We start from the raw sequence: 18,049 nt of genomic DNA, 5'->3' as shown, positions 1-18,049 counted from the left end.
TGTGCAGGATGAAGAAGAAGAAGAAGATGAGTGTGTGTGTGTGTGCGTGTGTGTGTGAGTGTGTGTGTGTGTGTGTGTGTGTGTGCAGGATGAAGATGAAGAAGAAGAAGAAGAAGATGAGTGTGTGTGTGTGTGTGTGTGTGTGTGTGTGTGTGCGTGCGTGTGTGTGCAGGATGAAGAAGAAGAAGAAGAAGAAGATGAGTGTGTGTGTGTGTGCAGGATGAAGAAGAAGAAGAAGATGAGTGTGTGTGTGTGTGCGTGTGTGTGTGAGTGTGTGTGTGTGTGTGTGTGCAGGATGAAGAAGAAGAAGAAGAAGAAGAAGAAGATGAGTGTGTGTGTGTGTGTGTGCAGGATGAAGAAGAAGAAGAAGAAGAAGAAGAAGATGAGTGTGTCTGTGTGTGTGTGTGCAGGATGAAGAAGAAGAAGAAGATGAGTGTGTGTGTGTGTGCGTGTGTGTGTGAGTGTGTGTGTGTGTGTGTGTGCAGGATGAAGAAGAAGAAGAAGAAGAAGAAGAAGATGAGTGTGTGTGTGTGTGTGTGTGTGTGTGTGTGTGTGTGTGTGTGTGTGTGTGTGTGTGTGTGCAGGATGAAGAAGAAGAAGATGATGATGAGTGTGTGTGTGTGTGTGTGTGTGTGTGTGTGTGTGTGTGTGTGTGTGTGTGTGTGTGTGTGTGTGTGTGTGTGTGCAGGATGAAGAAGAAGAAGAAGAAGATGATGATGAGTGTGTGTGTGTGTGTGTGTGTGTGTGTGTGTGTGTGTGTGTGTGTGTGTGTGTGTGTGTGTGTGTGTGTGTGTGTGTGTGTGTGTGCAGGATGAAGAAGAAGAAGAAGAAGATGATGACACTTTCTCTCAGATGTGTCAGAGCAGATTAGAGGAGGTGCTTCATATTCCCGAGGATTAGAGCTGCAAGAAAACCCTCTCGCAATATTTCACTTTTATACTCGAGCATTTGAGCAGAAATAAATCACGTTCTTTAACATTTTACCTTTTTAATCTACATTACGAGTGATTTATGAATCCTCAGATAGATCGAATAAATAAATATATGCTTTTCTTGACACTTACAATGATATTTTAAATTGTGATTAAATGACATTTCAAAAACTAAATGATGTTACATGATTCAAAAACATAAAAGGGCCTTGAATTCCGCCTGCACGTTTCTCTGGACGTCAAGTACAAATCACCTCGTATCTTCTCGATAAACGCGTTAAACCTCTTTGTTATTCCATATGTTGGTCTCGAGCATCATATCAAATACGAGTTGCTTCATGTGCGCCTGCAGAGGATCGTCGTGTGGAATCCAGATGTTTTACAACATGTGCAGCAGCAAGTCAAGCGGAGGAGTCAACCGTGCAGCCGCTAATGTGTGTGTGTGTGTGTGTGTGTCTGTGTGTGTGTGTGTGTGTGTGTGTCTGTGTGAGAGAGACCAGCCCATGATGTCCATTCATAACAACTGTTTGGTTATTTTCTATTTAACAACATGAATAAAAACGTTCTTTATATATATATATATATATATATAAATGCTTCTTGACTTTCAGACGTTTTATTTTTATTTCAGTATAATCTTCGTTTTTCTCATCATTTAAAAAGAAAAACCGGTTCGTATTAAAAACACATCTATTGTTAATCCAAATATATTTTATACTTTCATAGAATCATGTAAAAACAAGGCGAAAAAAATTATTACAAAAAACATTTCGATCAATGCATCATATCGTGATATTGTTTAAATAAACACCAATCGCTTAAAATGATTATCGATATTTATCAGCGCAGTGTGTCGTTATATAAACATAAATGATCATTTTATAACAAAACAACATGATTTTCTAACGTTTTATACATAAAATCCCTTACGTTCGTTTTTTTTACATTTCATCCGAACATTCAAGGAATATTTTTGTTTTCTTTGTTTGATTACAAATTAAATTAATATTTTAATGATTTTGTTACGGAATCAAGTCAAAGAAATAAAAATGTTCGATTAAACCCAGTATTAGGCCTTGTTGACGGAAACATGTGAATCTACCTGTTCTTTCTCTGCGTGGTTTGACGTTGATCAACACAATTGTAATTATTATCAAATGAATAATGTGAATTAAATAACTATTATATTCGATAAATGGTCATGAATGAACAAATACGTTTCACTCGCGCGCATTATTTTCCACGCGTCCATCTTTATATCATGTCAAATAAAAAGCACGGAATATAGAATAGATTGACGTTCTATTCTGCGCTCGGTGACACTCTCTCTGCGCATGCACGACTCCAGCGGACACACGCACGTGCGCATGTGTCGCGCGCCCTCCTTCTCTCCTCCGCGTCGTCGAGTGATGCTGCGAGACTGGACCCGCTCAGCCGGACTTGTACTCGTGGATCCCCGGACCGAACCCTGACTCGACAGATGCGGAGCCGCGCGGGTTCGTTGGCTGAAGACCTGACGGGTCAGGAGTGACATGAGGTTCAGACCAGGACCAGGAGCTGAGGATCCGTGAGCTCGACATGAATCTGTCCTGAACCTTCAAATCCGTCATATTGCGCCAGAACCGAACCAGGGACTCTCTCTCTCGACACCATGGCTCACCTCATCAGACACAAGCTCACCAACAAGCTCACCAACGCGGCCCACACGGTCTCCAACAAGTCCCAGGCCAAGGTCAGCGGGGTGTTCGCGCGCCTGGGCTTCCAGGCCGCCACGGACGACGAGGGTCTGGGCTTCGCCGAGTGCGACGACCTGGACTATGACTACCGACAAGGCATGCAGATGGAGGTGCTTCCCGGGGACGAGGACGGGGCGCGCGCGGACGGGGACGCAGACTTCGAGGGGGACAGCCACTACCAGAGGGACGGCACCGGACCCAGACCCTCCCTGAAGACCGCGGGGTCCCTGGAGGAGGACAAGCCCAAGATCACGACGTGGGAGGCGGGATGGAACGTCACCAACGCCATCCAGGTAACGTCCGGCGGGGACGAGCGGAAACGGCGGCGCGCGTGCATCAGGCCAAAAGTCACCTTGAAGATATTTGTGAATCTCGATCGAACACGCGCGGAAACATCATCCTCGATGTATTTTAGTGCACGATAGTGAGGTTTGGTCACGTGTTCAGCATGTATTTATGCAGGTGTTATCAGCAGCAACACAGGCCTCGATCCTTATCTCAGGATTTAATCCTTTCATTGGATTCTCTCAAAAGCGACCAATTATCTCGATGAATTCACGCATTTTTCGTTTAAATAAAATCATTTTAAGGCTCGTGCCGCGCGTGTTACGTAAGTCTCATCGTGCGTGTGCGCGTGTGTCCGCAGGGCATGTTCGTGCTCGGCCTGCCGTACGCCATCCTGCACGGAGGCTACCTGGGCCTGTTCCTGATCATCTTCGCCGCGGTGGTCTGCTGCTACACCGGCAAGATCCTGATCGCGTGCCTGTACGAGGAGAACGAGGACGGCGTCAAGGTGCGCGTGCGGGACTCCTACGTGGACATCGCCAACGCCTGCTGCGCGCCGCGCTTCCCCAGCCTGGGGGGTCACGTGGTCAACGTGGCGCAGATCATCGAGCTGGTGATGACGTGCATCCTGTACGTGGTGGTGAGCGGGAACCTGATGTACAACAGCTTCCCGGGGTTCCCGGTGTCGCAGAAGGCCTGGTCGGTGGTGGCCACGGCCGCGCTGCTGCCCTGCGCCTTCCTGAAGAACCTGAAGGCCGTGTCCAAGTTCAGCCTGCTGTGCACTCTGGCCCACTTCGTCATCAACGTCCTGGTCATCGCCTACTGCCTGTCCCGGGCCAGGGAGTGGGCCTGGGAGAAGGTGAAGTTCTACATCGACGTGAAGAAGTTCCCCATCTCCATCGGCATCATCGTCTTCAGCTACACGTCCCAGATCTTCCTGCCGTCCCTGGAGGGCAACATGCAGCGGCCCAGCGAGTTCCACTGCATGATGGACTGGACCCACATCGCGGCCTGCGTCCTCAAGGGTCTCTTCGCGCTGGTGGCCTACCTGACGTGGGCCGACGCCACCAAGGAGGTGATCACGGATAACCTGCCCTCCACCATCCGAGCCGTGGTCAACCTCTTCCTGGTGTCCAAGGCGCTGCTGTCCTACCCGCTGCCCTTCTTCGCCGCCGTGGAGGTCCTGGAGAAGTCCTTCTTCCAGGACGGCGGGCGCGCGCTGTTCCCAGACTGCTACGGCCCCGGAGGACAGTTGAAATCCTGGGGTCTGGGTCTGCGGGTGGCCCTGGTGGTCTTCACTCTGCTCATGGCCGTGTTCGTGCCGCACTTCGCCCTCCTGATGGGTCTGACCGGGAGCCTGACCGGCGCCGGGCTCTGCTTCCTGCTGCCCAGCCTGTTCCACCTGAAGCTCCAGTGGAGGAACCTGCTGTGGCACCACGTCTTCTTCGACGTGGCCATCTTCGTCATCGGAGGCATCTGCGCCATCTCGGGCCTGATCCACTCCATCGAGGGTCTGATCGAGGCGTTCAGGTACAACCTGCACGACTGACACTGATCCGGGACCAGGACCAGGAGCTTCTGGAGGAACATGTGTGTTTTGATTTCTGCCTTCGTGATCATGTGCAATAAGAACATCATAGTCAAGTCCTCACTCGGACTGAGGGCCTCCACCTCCGCATGAGCGAGTGTCGGAACATCATGAGTGTGTGTCGGTGTGTGTGTGTGTCGTCTGGGGGTGACTCTGTTCTAAGGTCTGAGCTGCTACATATCTGCGTGTAAAAGAAGCTGAAACGAGGTCAGACCATGAAAAACTCGTGTCGTCTTTGGATTCTTTTTGTGTTTCGTGGAACTTGTCGTTTGTTTTCTCGGTGTTTTCTGGTGTTTTCTGGATGAAGTGAAGTGAAGCAAGTGGATCCTAATCGTGTCGTTGAAGAAACAAGTGTCTGATCTTCTCCTTCTACGTGTCATTTAATGGAACTAATCAAGGTGTGCGACAAAGTTTGTTCAATTAACAGCTCAATAAATGAAATATTTTAAGGCTCAGGATTATTTTCTTCTTTCATTTGCAGGAGTTTTTTTTCTGTGTGTGTGTGTGTGTGTGTGTGTGTGTGAGTCACTGAGGGTTTTATTGAGTTTCATGAACACAGAAGTGAAACTACAGACACACATAATTAAGCTTTAAAACAAAGAAACAGAAACATTGAGAAAGATTTGACTTTTATATCGTCATAGAATTATATATATATACTGTATATATATATATATATATATATATATATATATATATATATATATATATATATATATATATATATATATATATATATAATGGTTTGATTTCATCATATCATTTATTTGATTTAATATAATTTTCTATCATCATACAATTGTATTAATTTTATATTATTCATATATTATATTTATTTCATATTATATATGTTTAATACTTTATATCATTATATGTATTAATAATATTTACATTTATTTTCCTTATAGAATTATAGGTATTTACATCATTAAATTATATATTAATATCATTATATAATTATACATATTTACATCATATATATTATATATTTTTATCATTATAGAATTATATGAATTTACATCATATATTATATATTTATATAGAATTATATGTATTTACATCATATATATTATATATTTATATCACTATAGAATTATGTGTATGTACATCATATATTATCTATTTATATAGAATTATATGTATTTACATCATATATATTATATATTAATATAGAATTATATGTATGTACATCATATATATTATATATTTATATAGAATTATATGTATTTACATCATATATATTATATATTAATATCATTAAAGACATAAAGAGCAGAAAGATGAGTCAGTAACTAAGTAAGTAAGTAATTTTTATTTGTATAGCGCTATTCCAGACCAGGGTCACAAAGCGCTTAAACAATCAAAACAATATTCAATAAAGTATATACTTTAAAGATCAAGATAAAACTGATAACAACACAGGAGTTCCAGAAAATCAAGGAAAAGCCTGAACAAATAAAAACGTCTTAAGATGTTTCTTAAAGGAGTCAGTAGATCCATCAAGAGCAAAGAGAGAGAAGATCGTTCCAAAGCTTAGGAGCAACAGTCTGGAAGGATTTCTCTCCTCTGGTCCTGAACCGTGTGCGTGGAACCATCAGTAGATTCTGATCCACAGACCTCAGAGCCCGAGCTGGGGTGTAAGTCTGGATCAGATCATGAAGGTCTGACCATGAATAGATCTGAAAGTAAGAACCAGAATTTTAAAGTTGATCCTGAAAGAAACTGGAAGCCAGTGAAGAGTTTGAAGGAGAAATGTGAGTTCTTCTACTAGAGCGGCTCAGAATTCTGAATCAACTGCAGACAAGACGATCCTTCTTGTTAAGACATGAAAACAAACTGTTACAATAGTCCAGACGAGAAGAAACAAACTCATGGATTATAAGATCCAGATCATGTTGTGACAACATTTTCCTAAGTTTAGAGATTTTTCTCAGTTGAAGGACAGTTTTCTACAGAGTTGAACTAGAGACATGTCTTTATCAAATACAACACCCAGGTTTCTCAGGCTCAGTTTGACAGACTGACCTAAGTCACTCAAGTACTGACTCAACCCTGGAACCTTATCATCAACAATCACCAGTGTTTCAGTTTTGTCCACATTTAGCTGTAAAGTGTTTTCACTCATTGTTTGATTTCTACCAACAATTGACTAAGTTCAGCCTCTGGGGCTCAGTTGATCAACAGAGCAGTAGAGCTGGACGTCATCAGCAAAAATGTGATAAGAAACATCTGGAAATCTCTGAATGATTTTACCGAGGGGAATCAAGTACAGCAAAAACAGTAAAGGACCCAGAAAAGAACCTTGAGGGACTCCACACAACAGATCTGCCGATTCAGACCTCATTTGATTGACAGATACACTAAAACTGCGCCCAGAAAGGTAAGATGAGAACCATTCTAACACAGACCCAGACAGTCTTCATCCCTCAGTCTTCTCAGCAGGATCTGGTTCAACTGTGTCAAAGGCTGAGGACAGATCCAACAGAACCAGAACAGTGGATTTACCAGAGTCAGCCGACATCATGATGTCACTGGACACTTTCAGTAAGACTGTCTCCGTAGATGTTTACGGAAGCCAGACTGAAACTTCTCATGGATGTCGCTCTGATCCAGGAACAGCTGCTCAGACACCACCTTCTCCAAGATCTTGGACAAGAAAGGGAGCTTAGAAATAGGCCTGAAATGACTGAGGTCAGTTGGGTCTAAGCCTGGCTTTTTGAGCAGAGGCTCCACAATGGCATGTTAAAATGTATTGGGAAAAAGCTGAGATGACACACCTCTGAGACCTAACTTTCAAAGGCTTAGGTTCAGGGATGAAGTCCAGGTTCAACAAGAGAATGATCACTCAGATGGACATCATGTACAGATACATTAGAGATGTCCAGGCCAAGAGTAAAAACTAAGTCTAAAATGTGGCCTTTTTGATGAGTGGGTTCAGAAACATGTTGCTCAAAATTAAAGGCTTCTGTTAAAGTTCAAAGTTCTTTAGCAGAACAAGACGTGACGTCATCAACATGAAGATTAAAGTCTCCAAGAATAAGAACAGATTCCATTTGAATAATGGAAGATAAGAAGTCACTGAAGACTTTCAAGAACACTGCTGGACCAGGCGGGCCGTAGATTGACACACAATAGAAAGGTCCCGAGAACCAACAGATCATCTGAGACTGAACCGCTAGTCAGTTACACAATATTGTCATCATGAGCATGCATGACTAAATGAGGAAGTATGAACACACACTTTCAAAAATAAACGCATATATAAACAAATATGGATAAAAACTTCACTTGTAAGTACACACAAACATCAACACATATACACACCAGCAAACAACAAGGTTGCACAAATAACAACCCACACCCTCACCAACCTTTGCCACACACTCACGCACACACACACACTCACACACACACACACACACACACACACACACACGCACGCACGCACGCACGCACGCACGCACGCACGCACGCACGCACGCACACGCACACACACACACGCACACACACACACACACACGCACACACACACACACACACACACGCACACGCACACACACATGCACACACTATTACTCAGTAATCATGTGTACTGAGTTTCACTTCTCATCAACCGAGGAACGACTCAAGAGCAGCAAACGTCTCTTCAGGTAAAACTGGATCAAACTTGATTTTCTCTCCTTCTCACTTGTGTGTGTCTCTCAGAAGTGCTACACAACAATGTTGTCGTCTCTCGTGCTTCTACTGGCGCTGGTCGGCGCCGTCGCCGGAGAGAACCCGGCCGTGCAGGTGGTTCTGAGCCGCAAAGGACTTGAGTTTGGTACCGACAACCCTCTGGTTTCAGAATAACATCAGATCATATGTTGCATTTATTTCTCCTGATGTTGACCCGGTTCTATCTTGACCCGGTCCAGGGACTCACGTTGGTGCCGGGTGGATCCAGGACCAGTTGAAGAAAAGCAAGATCCCAGACATGGAGGGAAACATCCCTCTGAGCTTCTTAGGGAAAATTCACTACAAACTGTCCGGGTAAGTGACGCCACTCGCTCTCACCTGGATGAAGAACGACAGGTGTTTCTCTCGCAGCCTTCACCTGGTCCAGCTGGACTTTCCAGAACCGACGCTGTCCTTTCATCAGGACTTCCCTGGACTCGTCGCCTCCGTGTCCGGCCTCAGTGCCTCTGTCACGGGAGGTTTGGAGGCAAAATTCGGCATAATGTGAGTTTGACCAGAGTAATAACACTGTAATTATTATCTATAATTATTATTATTATTATTATATTGGACAAAAAAACAATTTCCCAAAGGAGACCTCCTGAGGGATCTTTAAAGTTTTACCTTACCTTACCTTACCTTATTATCACTAATAATATCTGGTTCAACCGAATATAAACATCAGTTAAAACTATCAAGTGTTGAGATAAAGTTGAATATTATTTCAACATAGACGACAAACTTGTGATGCAACAAACCATGACTTGCTAATCTATGCTAATGATTAGCTTCAGCGGCTACATGGTGATGCTAATTTATATTGACTGTAAATACAAGTGTGACATGAGCTGAATTGATAACATAAGGTTAAACCAAATATATATAATATCAGTTAAAACTATCAAGTGTTGAAATAAAGTTTAATATTGTTTCAACATAGACGACAAACTTGTGATGCAACAAACCATGAGTTGCTGATCTTTGCTAATGATTAGCTTCAGTGGCTACATGGTGAATGTTTTAATAAAAGAGCTGAAAGAAGAAGAAAATAAAGGGGAACTTTGAAAGATATATTTGCTAATTTTGAAACTATGAAATACTTATTAACTTTGTGTGAAATACTAACATTTACCAAGAAATGATAGAACATTCTTCAGATGACAAACACTTCCTGCTAACATGTGATGCAACAACACATTAGTTCTGGACAGTAAATACAGGACGTCAGGAAATAAACAACTTGTTGACGTAGAAAACTCCGAGGATCCGTTCACCTGGCGCTCCTGGACCTGGACCTGACCTCACTCCTGAGTCTGGGGAGAGACGTTGATGGACACCTGTCAATCACCAGCGTCAGCTGCACCTCTCGCATCAGAGACATCGACATACGCTTCGATGGGAGAGCCAGGTTCAACACACACACACACACACATGTACAAACACACACATATTAACACACACAAGAACACACATATAAACACACACAAACACACACATGTACAAACACACACATATTAACACACACACACATGTACAAACACACACATATAAACACACACAAGAACACACATATAAACACACACAAACACACACATGTACAAACACACACATATTAACACACACACACACATACAAACACACACATATAAACACACACAAGAACACACATATAAACACACACAAACACACACACATAAACACACACATGTACACACATATAAACACACACAAGCGCACACACATGTACAAACACACACATATAAACACACAAGCATATAAAACACATATGAACACACACACATATAAGCACATATATAAACACATAAACATATAAAACACATATTAACACACACACATATAAACACAAACACACACCAACAGACACATATAAACACACCCAAACATAAACACAGACACATATAAACACACACATACACACACATATAAACACACACATGTACACACATATAAACACACACAAGCGCACACACATATAAACACACAAACATATAAAACACATATGAACACACACACATATAAACACATATATAAACACATTAACATATAAAACACATATAAACACACACACATATAAACACAAACACACACCAACAGACACATATAAACACACCCAAACATAAACACACATATAAACACACACATACACACACATATAAAACCACGCACAAACATAAACACACACCAACAGACATAAAAAACACACATAAACTCACAAACATATAAAACACATATTAACACACACATATATAAACATACACTTATAAACACACAGATATAAAAACAAATATTAACACACATACATATAAACGCAAACACACACCAACAGACACATATAAACACACACATATAAACACACACACATACAAACACACACCCACATATAAACACACATATAAACACACCCAAACATAAACACACACACTGACAGACACATACTGTATATAAAAATTCACACAAAGACACACATAAAAACCACACACAAAGACACACACATATAAAACCACACACAAAGACACACACATATAAACACATTCACACAGATAAACACACACGCATACACACGTAAACATACACATACAAACGCACACATGCACAAACATAGACACACAGACATATATAAATGCACACACAAAAATACACAAACATAAACACACATGACTTACTTACTCACATATAAACGCACAAACACATATAAACACAAACACGAACAAACACACTAAAAGTGTTATAATCTTGATTGTTTAGATGGATCACACAGTGGATGATTAATCTCATGAAAAAGTGGATCAAGACACGTATTGAGGAAAAGGTGAGTTTATTTTTCAATCATTTAACAACAACAACAACAACAACAACAACAATCTTCTCACTAAGATCTGTGTGGCTGTGGAAGATGCAACTGCAGACCTGGAGCGCCATCTCAAGGCCATAAACGGTATCGTTTAGTAATCTTTCATAAATAATTGAAATGTTTCACATCGTGTTTCTCTATAGATGTTGATCTGGATCAATAATGTCGTCACTTGTTGACGATAAACAAACTAATCAAGTTAATCCTGCGTCAGTTTCTCTCGAGGTGAACGAGGACCTGGTCCTGAAGCTTCCTCTGACCAGAACCCCGACTGTGGACGCATCCAGTCTGAACCTGGGTCTCAAGGTTCAGAACAACTTTATATTCAACATGAACAATTGAACAACTGTATATATATATATATATATATATATATATATATATATATATATATATATATATATATACTGTATATATATATATATATATATATACAGTATATATATATACAGTATATATATATATATATATATATATATATATAGCGACAGTGAAAAAACAGTGAAAAATGAACTTGTGTCTGTCTTGTGTGTAGGGAGAGTTCCTCAGCCACAGGTCTCCTCAGGATCCTCCCTTCCAGGCCCAGAACTTCTCCATGAGTCCAGAGCCGACCTTCATGCTCTCAGTCGGCGTCTCTGACTTCATCCTCAACTCTGCGACCTTCAGTTTGTTCTCAGACTCACGTCTGGACGTCAACGTCAGCGACAACATGGTGCCTTCAGGAGCTCCTTCACTCACTGTTTATGACTGAACACATGTCAACACACACACATGTCAACACACACACACACACATATTAACACACACACACACATATTAACACACACACACACATATAAACACACACACACACATATTAACACACACACACATACAAACACACATACTAACACACACACACACACATATAAACACACACACCGACACACACAAACACATTTTAACACACACACACATACAAACACACACACTAACATACACACACCCTAATATTAACACACATACACATACACAAACACACACACACAAACACACACAGACAAACACATACAAACACACACACACAAACATATACACACACACACACATAAACAAACACACACATACAAAAACACACACAAAGACAAACACATATAAAAACACAAAGACACGAACATAAACATAAACACACATATAAACACACACGCATATACACATTAACACACATACAAACACACACACACACATACACAAACATAAACACACTCATAAACGCAGACACACACATATAAACAAACACACACATACAAAAACACACACAAAGACACGCACACATACACAAACATAAACACACACAAAAACGCACACACACATATACACACACATAAACACACATATAAACGAACACAAACACACACACACATAAACACACACATACACAAACATAAACACACATATAATCACACACACCCACAAACACACACATAAACACACATATAAACGAACACACACACACATAAACACACATATAAACACACACATACACAAACATAAACACACATATAAACGAACACACACACACACACACACACAAACACACACATACACAAACATACACACACATAAACACACATACACAAACATAAACACACATAAACACACACATAAACACATATATAAACGAACACACACACACACATAAACACACACATACACAAACATAAACACACACATACACAAACATAAACACACATATAATCACACACATAAACACACACACACACAACATATGACGATGATTCCTGTGTCTTCAGATTCCAGCGGCCTCACCTGTGCACCTGAACACCAGCGACATGCTTCCCTTCATCCCTCAGGTAACAACCGTCAGTCATGTTACGTAATACAATATAATATTATTATTGCAACTATTCTACTCCTGTACTGTGTTCACTTGTACTAATGTTTGTTTTTGTTAACATATGAATGAGTTTTGTATTCATCAGTGTGTTTCTTTTACGATTTACATTTGATTATTAATATTTATGACAGTTTTATGGATTTTTATTCATCATCGTTTTGTCTTTACAAGTTTTATAATATTTATGACAGTTTTATGGATTTTTATTCATCATCGTTTTGTCTTTACAAGTTTTATAATGTGTATTTATATTTTTCTGTGAACTGCAGAGACAACTCAGGTGTCGTCAATGTGGGAACAATAAATGTGTGGAAATCAACGATAGCCGTGTTTCAATGCACATGTAACATGCTAAGAACCATCAAAGACATGGAGAAATAAAACGATCAAACGTGTCCTTCAGCTTCCAGAGATGTTCCCTGGTCTCCTCATGAAGCTCCAGGTTTTTCCAAGAGAGTTTCCGCTGTTTTCCTTCGAGGCCGGTTCTGTGAAACTGAGTCTACGAGCGACTGTGAGGACGTTCGTCGTGGAGCCCAACACGACTCTCACGCCGGTGTTTACGCTTCACCTGGTCTGTGTTTTGAAGAGGTTTTCTCAAGGTCAAAGGTCAAGTGATGGATCGTGTCAAATATCCCTGCAGGACTCACAGTTCAGAGGTCAAACCTGGATCAGCGAGGAACGTGTGAAAGGCGTCGTCTCGATGGACAAGTAAGTATTTCTGACGTTGTGATGACAAACAAACGCTGACACGTCTGTCACAGTCTCACTCTGACGCTGGTGGACTCTGGGATCGGACCGTTCGAGGTACTGAAGAGATTGTGGATCGTTCCACAGGATGATCTGAGTCTTTGTTGTCTCTGCAGACTCACAACCTGGAAGACCTGACCAAGAACACACTGAAGTCGTTGGTGCTGGTCGACCTGAACCGTGAGTAACGTGGTTCGACTCCTTCAACAAAGATCTGACGGATCTTCTCCTGCAGACGCACTGGCTCAAGGGTTTGCTCTGCCCGGGTGGGATCGGGTCAGGCTGGTCCACACGGTGGTGAAGATGAAGGAGGTTTGTGTCGCTTCCTCTTGTCGTTATTCTCTGATTTAAACCGTCTCGTCTCTCCAGGGATTCATCAGAGTTTCTACAGATGTTGATGTTAAAGACCACGACTCACACCTGTGACAACATTACGACGTCCTGATCCTGAACCCATGTCCTGATCCCGAACCCACGTCCTGATCCCGAACCCACGTCCTGATCCCGAACCCACGTCCTGATCCCGAACCCACGTCCTGATCCCGAACCCACGTCCTGATCCCGAACCCACGTCCTGATCATGAACCCAGATCCTGATCCCGAACCCATGTCCTGTTCCCGAACCCACATCCTGATCCCGAACCCACGTCCTGATCCCAAACCCACGTCCTGTTCCCGAACCCACGTCCTGATCCCGAACCCACGTCCTGATCCTGAACCCACGTCGTGATCCTGAACCCACGTCCTGATCCTACGTCCTGATCATTTCAATCACAATTCCATCAATTTAATAAAACCTTCATTTAAGGAGCAAAAATGGAGAAAACAAGGAATTTCAATATTAAAAAACTCGATGAAAACAATCTCTTTATTTTTGAAAACTCGTAAAAACGTGTCTTTGTACCATTTGTTCACATTAATCACATTCCTGGAATGCAACGCATCCATGATGACCTTCCTCATAGAAAACCATATGAAGGGTGAGACGATCATCAACAACAGGGCGGATGGAGGGTCAGAGGTCAGACATGAGGGTCAGAGGTCAGACACGAGGGTCAAAGGTCAGACAGGAGGGTGAGAGGTCAGACACAAGGGTCAGAGGTCTGACATGAGGGTGAGAGGTCAGACAGGAGGGTCAAAGGTCAGACAGGAGGGGAAGAGGTCAGACAGGAGGGTGAGAGGTCAGAGGTCAGACACAAGGGTCAGAGGTCAGACAGGAGGAGCAAGGACGTTGTGGCAGCTGAATCATGCCTTCGATACTTCAGTGTATTGGCACACCTGGACAGGTTCATTGAAGATCACATTAAGGTATTAACACATAGAAGTGAAATAAATACGACAAGTAAAAAGAGACAAAAAGCAGAACGTGTTCGACAGAAAAATCAGTTTTAAATAAATACTCTTTTCCTTCTAAAGTTCCTCTGAACTGGACTGGACTCCCATCGTAACAGTTTCTGCATGACATTTAAACACAGATCTCAGACCTCTAAGGAAACACAAAGACAAGGAAAGAAAGGAGGAGAAGAAGTAAAGGAACAACGTGGAGGCACAGTGTGAATTTTAAAAGATGTTGACATCATAGTTTCAAGTTCCATGTTGGTCCAGTGCGCTGGTGTCGGACGAGACCTCCCGATAGTGTCAGGAAGACGCTGGAAGACGTCACGATGTCCTTGAGTCCACAAGTCCAGGATCCCTGATCATTCATCCGCCACAGCTGCCGCCGCGATCGGGCCTCGCATGGTCCCTCGAGCCGTGGCGGCCAGATCCTCGATCTCCGTGTTCAGTCTCCTGATGACCCACTCCATGGCCTCGCGACCCTGAGCGGAGCCCGAGGTCAGAGAATGGCCAGAGAGGCGCACACGAGCTGGACTCACCTTGCTGGCGTTGACAGAGATGGTCTTGGCCATCAGACCCTCGAGGTAGTTGCTGAGACTGACGCCCTTCACGCTGATCAGAGCCTCCTGCGTCAACACGGTCCTGAAACCAGACGTTTGCTGAAAACATTTCTCAAGAATCACGTCTACAGGTTCAGTCAGTAAACACAATTACATGCATACGTTCTATTAACATTCTGTTTATCTATAGATGATTTTATTTACATTTTATTCCAATACTTTTGACATAGAAAGGTTGATTTTTTATTTATTTAATGAAGCTATTGGAATATTAAAAATAATAATTTACTATACTATTGATACTAATCATACATAAGTCTAATCATTTAACATTTGAGACCCGCTCTAGTAGAAGAACTCACATTTCTCCTTCAAACTCTTCACTGGCTGCCAGTTTCTTTCAGGATCATTTTAAAATTCTGGTTCTTACTTTCAGATCTATTCATGGTCAGACCTTCCATCAGTGATCTGATCCAGACTTACACCCCAGCTCGGGCTCTGAGGTCTGTGGATCAGAATCTACTGATGGTTCCTGAACTTCAGGACCAGAGGAGAGAAATCCTTCCAGACTGTTGCTCCTAAGCTTTGGAACGATCTTCTCTCTCTTTGCTCTTGATGGATCTACTGACTCCTTTAAGAAACATCTTAAGACGTTTTTATTTGTTCAGGCTTTTCCTTGATTTTCATGAACTCATGTTGTGTTATCAGTTTTATCTTGACCTTTAAAGTATATACTTTATTTAGTATTGTTTTGATTGTTTAAGCGCTTTGTGACCTTGGTCTGGAAAAGCTCTATATAAATAAAAATACATTACTTACTGACTTACTTGTAGAGGCGACTGCACAAGTCTTTGGGTTTATGTTACGAACGTAAACATGTTGTGTATAATTTAAGGTTTAAAGAACATTTACTTTTGAGGATCTTCTGGGTGAGGTTTATACGTCAACTTCTCGTCCACCGACACCATGTTCGTGAAGGAGATCTGAAACAACAAATCAAATCCTCGTCAAACAAGATCTCGTGAATCCACAAAAACAAACTTACATTCGTCGACTGCAGCTCGAACGTCTTTTCTCTCGGGTCGACGATCGAATGTTCCTGAACATATGTGCACGTCCTCGTCGTGCCGATGATCTGGTGCGTTTAGAAGGAGAACATGTTGAGGTGAATACAGTCAAGAGGATCTGGATTTGAGCTCAAAGATTCCGACTTACAGAGTTGGCTATTGCTGGGAGACCCCACTCCGTGCTGAGCAACCTTTTACTGTGCAGGCGTCCATCTTGGTCCACCGTCCGGTCCAGGACGTCCACCCCGAACACACTCGGGTTCATGGGGTTGGGGTACTTCTGCATGGCCGCCTTCGTCACGGTCTCCCACGGATGACTGAGCAACACAGTTCATATTCAACGTGAATCATCGACGCCACGACTTCTACTGAACGATAACTAGATGTTCAGAAATGTTACACTTGCATTTCAACATACGACACAACATCACCTTTAAAAGGAACTTTCTGTATTTGTAAGAATATTGTTTTGAACAGATGACCCTGTCAACAGGTCACTTTGATAAAACAATCGAAAATCGAGAGGGAGTTTGAATCATTGCCTTCTTCACTGATGTGTTTTTGTAAAGATGTGGATTAGATTTATGTTTATTTCAGTGAAAACACCAACAACACACATCCATGTTGACTTTATTCAAGCCTGTGGCGGTGAGAAAACACTCGTGACCGGTTGCCTCCCGTCAAACATAACGGTGATCATAACCAGCACGTGACACAAATAGCTTCAGAAATGACTTTTGTTCACATTCCAGGAGCTTTAAAGAAGTAGTTCTGAGATGCTACACATGCTAACCCCTATTAGCGCGGCTGAGCTAACGACTAGAACACGTCCTTCACCTTTAGCAAGTAGCGAAGGTCAACGTTTCACTTTACTTTAACTATTGTTAAATGAAAATGATAAGATAGTACAGGACGTGTTTAACTTTGCATAACTTACAAGTTACTTAACTTATCCGTTAGCTCCACGGCTAACGTAGCATCTCAGACATTATTAAACAACCCAGAGCGTGTCGATGACGATTAAATCGTGCACTTGACGAAAGTGACAAAGACGGAGTCGCTTACTTGAAAATGTGCTCTGACGCCCAGATCTTCATTTTGACAGTTTTGTCTGTCAGGAGAGCCCGTGAGTGACAGCGTGACCGCGGGAGGACGGAGGACGGAGGGAGGAGGAAGAAGAAGGAGGGCGTGAACCTTCCTGTCGAATATCTCTTAAAATAAAGTAGTCCGTCATGAATGTTCAGTTAGGTTCCACATAATAAATGAATCCACATTCAATCGTATTGTGTTTAAATATTGTTATTTAAAAAAGCGCA

At 42.2% G+C, this 18,049-nt stretch overlaps 3 protein-coding genes across 3 annotated transcripts; 2 read left to right on the top strand and 1 right to left on the bottom strand.

Moving 5' to 3' along the window:
- Positions 1–2,332: 2,332 nt before the first annotated feature.
- Positions 2,333–4,996, top strand: LOC148058816 (vesicular inhibitory amino acid transporter-like). Its single transcript, XM_087782122.1, has 2 exons — positions 2,333–2,961; positions 3,315–4,996. The coding sequence occupies exons 1-2, from the start codon at positions 2,584–2,586 to the stop codon at positions 4,500–4,502; spliced, it is 1,566 nt and encodes a 521-aa protein (XP_087638248.1). The 5' UTR covers positions 2,333–2,583; the 3' UTR covers positions 4,503–4,996.
- A 3,085-nt stretch (positions 4,997–8,081) lies between these two features.
- On the top strand, positions 8,082–14,634 carry bpifcl (BPI fold containing family C, like). The gene is made up of 16 exons (XM_087780735.1): positions 8,082–8,191; positions 8,247–8,361; positions 8,456–8,570; positions 8,628–8,759; positions 9,508–9,663; positions 11,022–11,085; positions 11,151–11,211; positions 11,342–11,433; positions 11,663–11,839; positions 12,921–12,980; positions 13,428–13,595; positions 13,665–13,732; positions 13,786–13,828; positions 13,888–13,951; positions 14,007–14,083; positions 14,141–14,634. Exons 2-16 carry the CDS (start codon positions 8,262–8,264, stop codon positions 14,195–14,197), a joined length of 1,434 nt encoding a protein of 477 aa, XP_087636861.1. The 5' UTR covers positions 8,082–8,191; positions 8,247–8,261; the 3' UTR covers positions 14,198–14,634.
- LOC148058814 (PRELI domain containing protein 3B-like) lies at positions 14,622–17,928 on the bottom strand. Its single transcript, XM_087780736.1, has 6 exons — positions 17,799–17,928; positions 16,882–17,050; positions 16,712–16,801; positions 16,579–16,649; positions 15,646–15,748; positions 14,622–15,588 (listed from the first exon to the last, which is right to left on the bottom strand). Exons 1-6 carry the CDS (start codon positions 17,828–17,830, stop codon positions 15,469–15,471), a joined length of 585 nt encoding a protein of 194 aa, XP_087636862.1. The 5' UTR covers positions 17,831–17,928; the 3' UTR covers positions 14,622–15,468.
- Between the last annotated feature and the right edge of the window lie 121 nt (positions 17,929–18,049).

Source organism: Callionymus lyra, chromosome 19 (genome assembly GCF_982586985.1).
Source record: "Callionymus lyra chromosome 19, fCalLyr1.hap1.1, whole genome shotgun sequence".
Taxonomy (NCBI): domain Eukaryota; kingdom Metazoa; phylum Chordata; class Actinopteri; order Syngnathiformes; family Callionymidae; genus Callionymus; species Callionymus lyra.
Note: the sequence above shows the minus strand (reverse complement) of the source record. Positions and strands in the feature narration are given on the sequence as shown.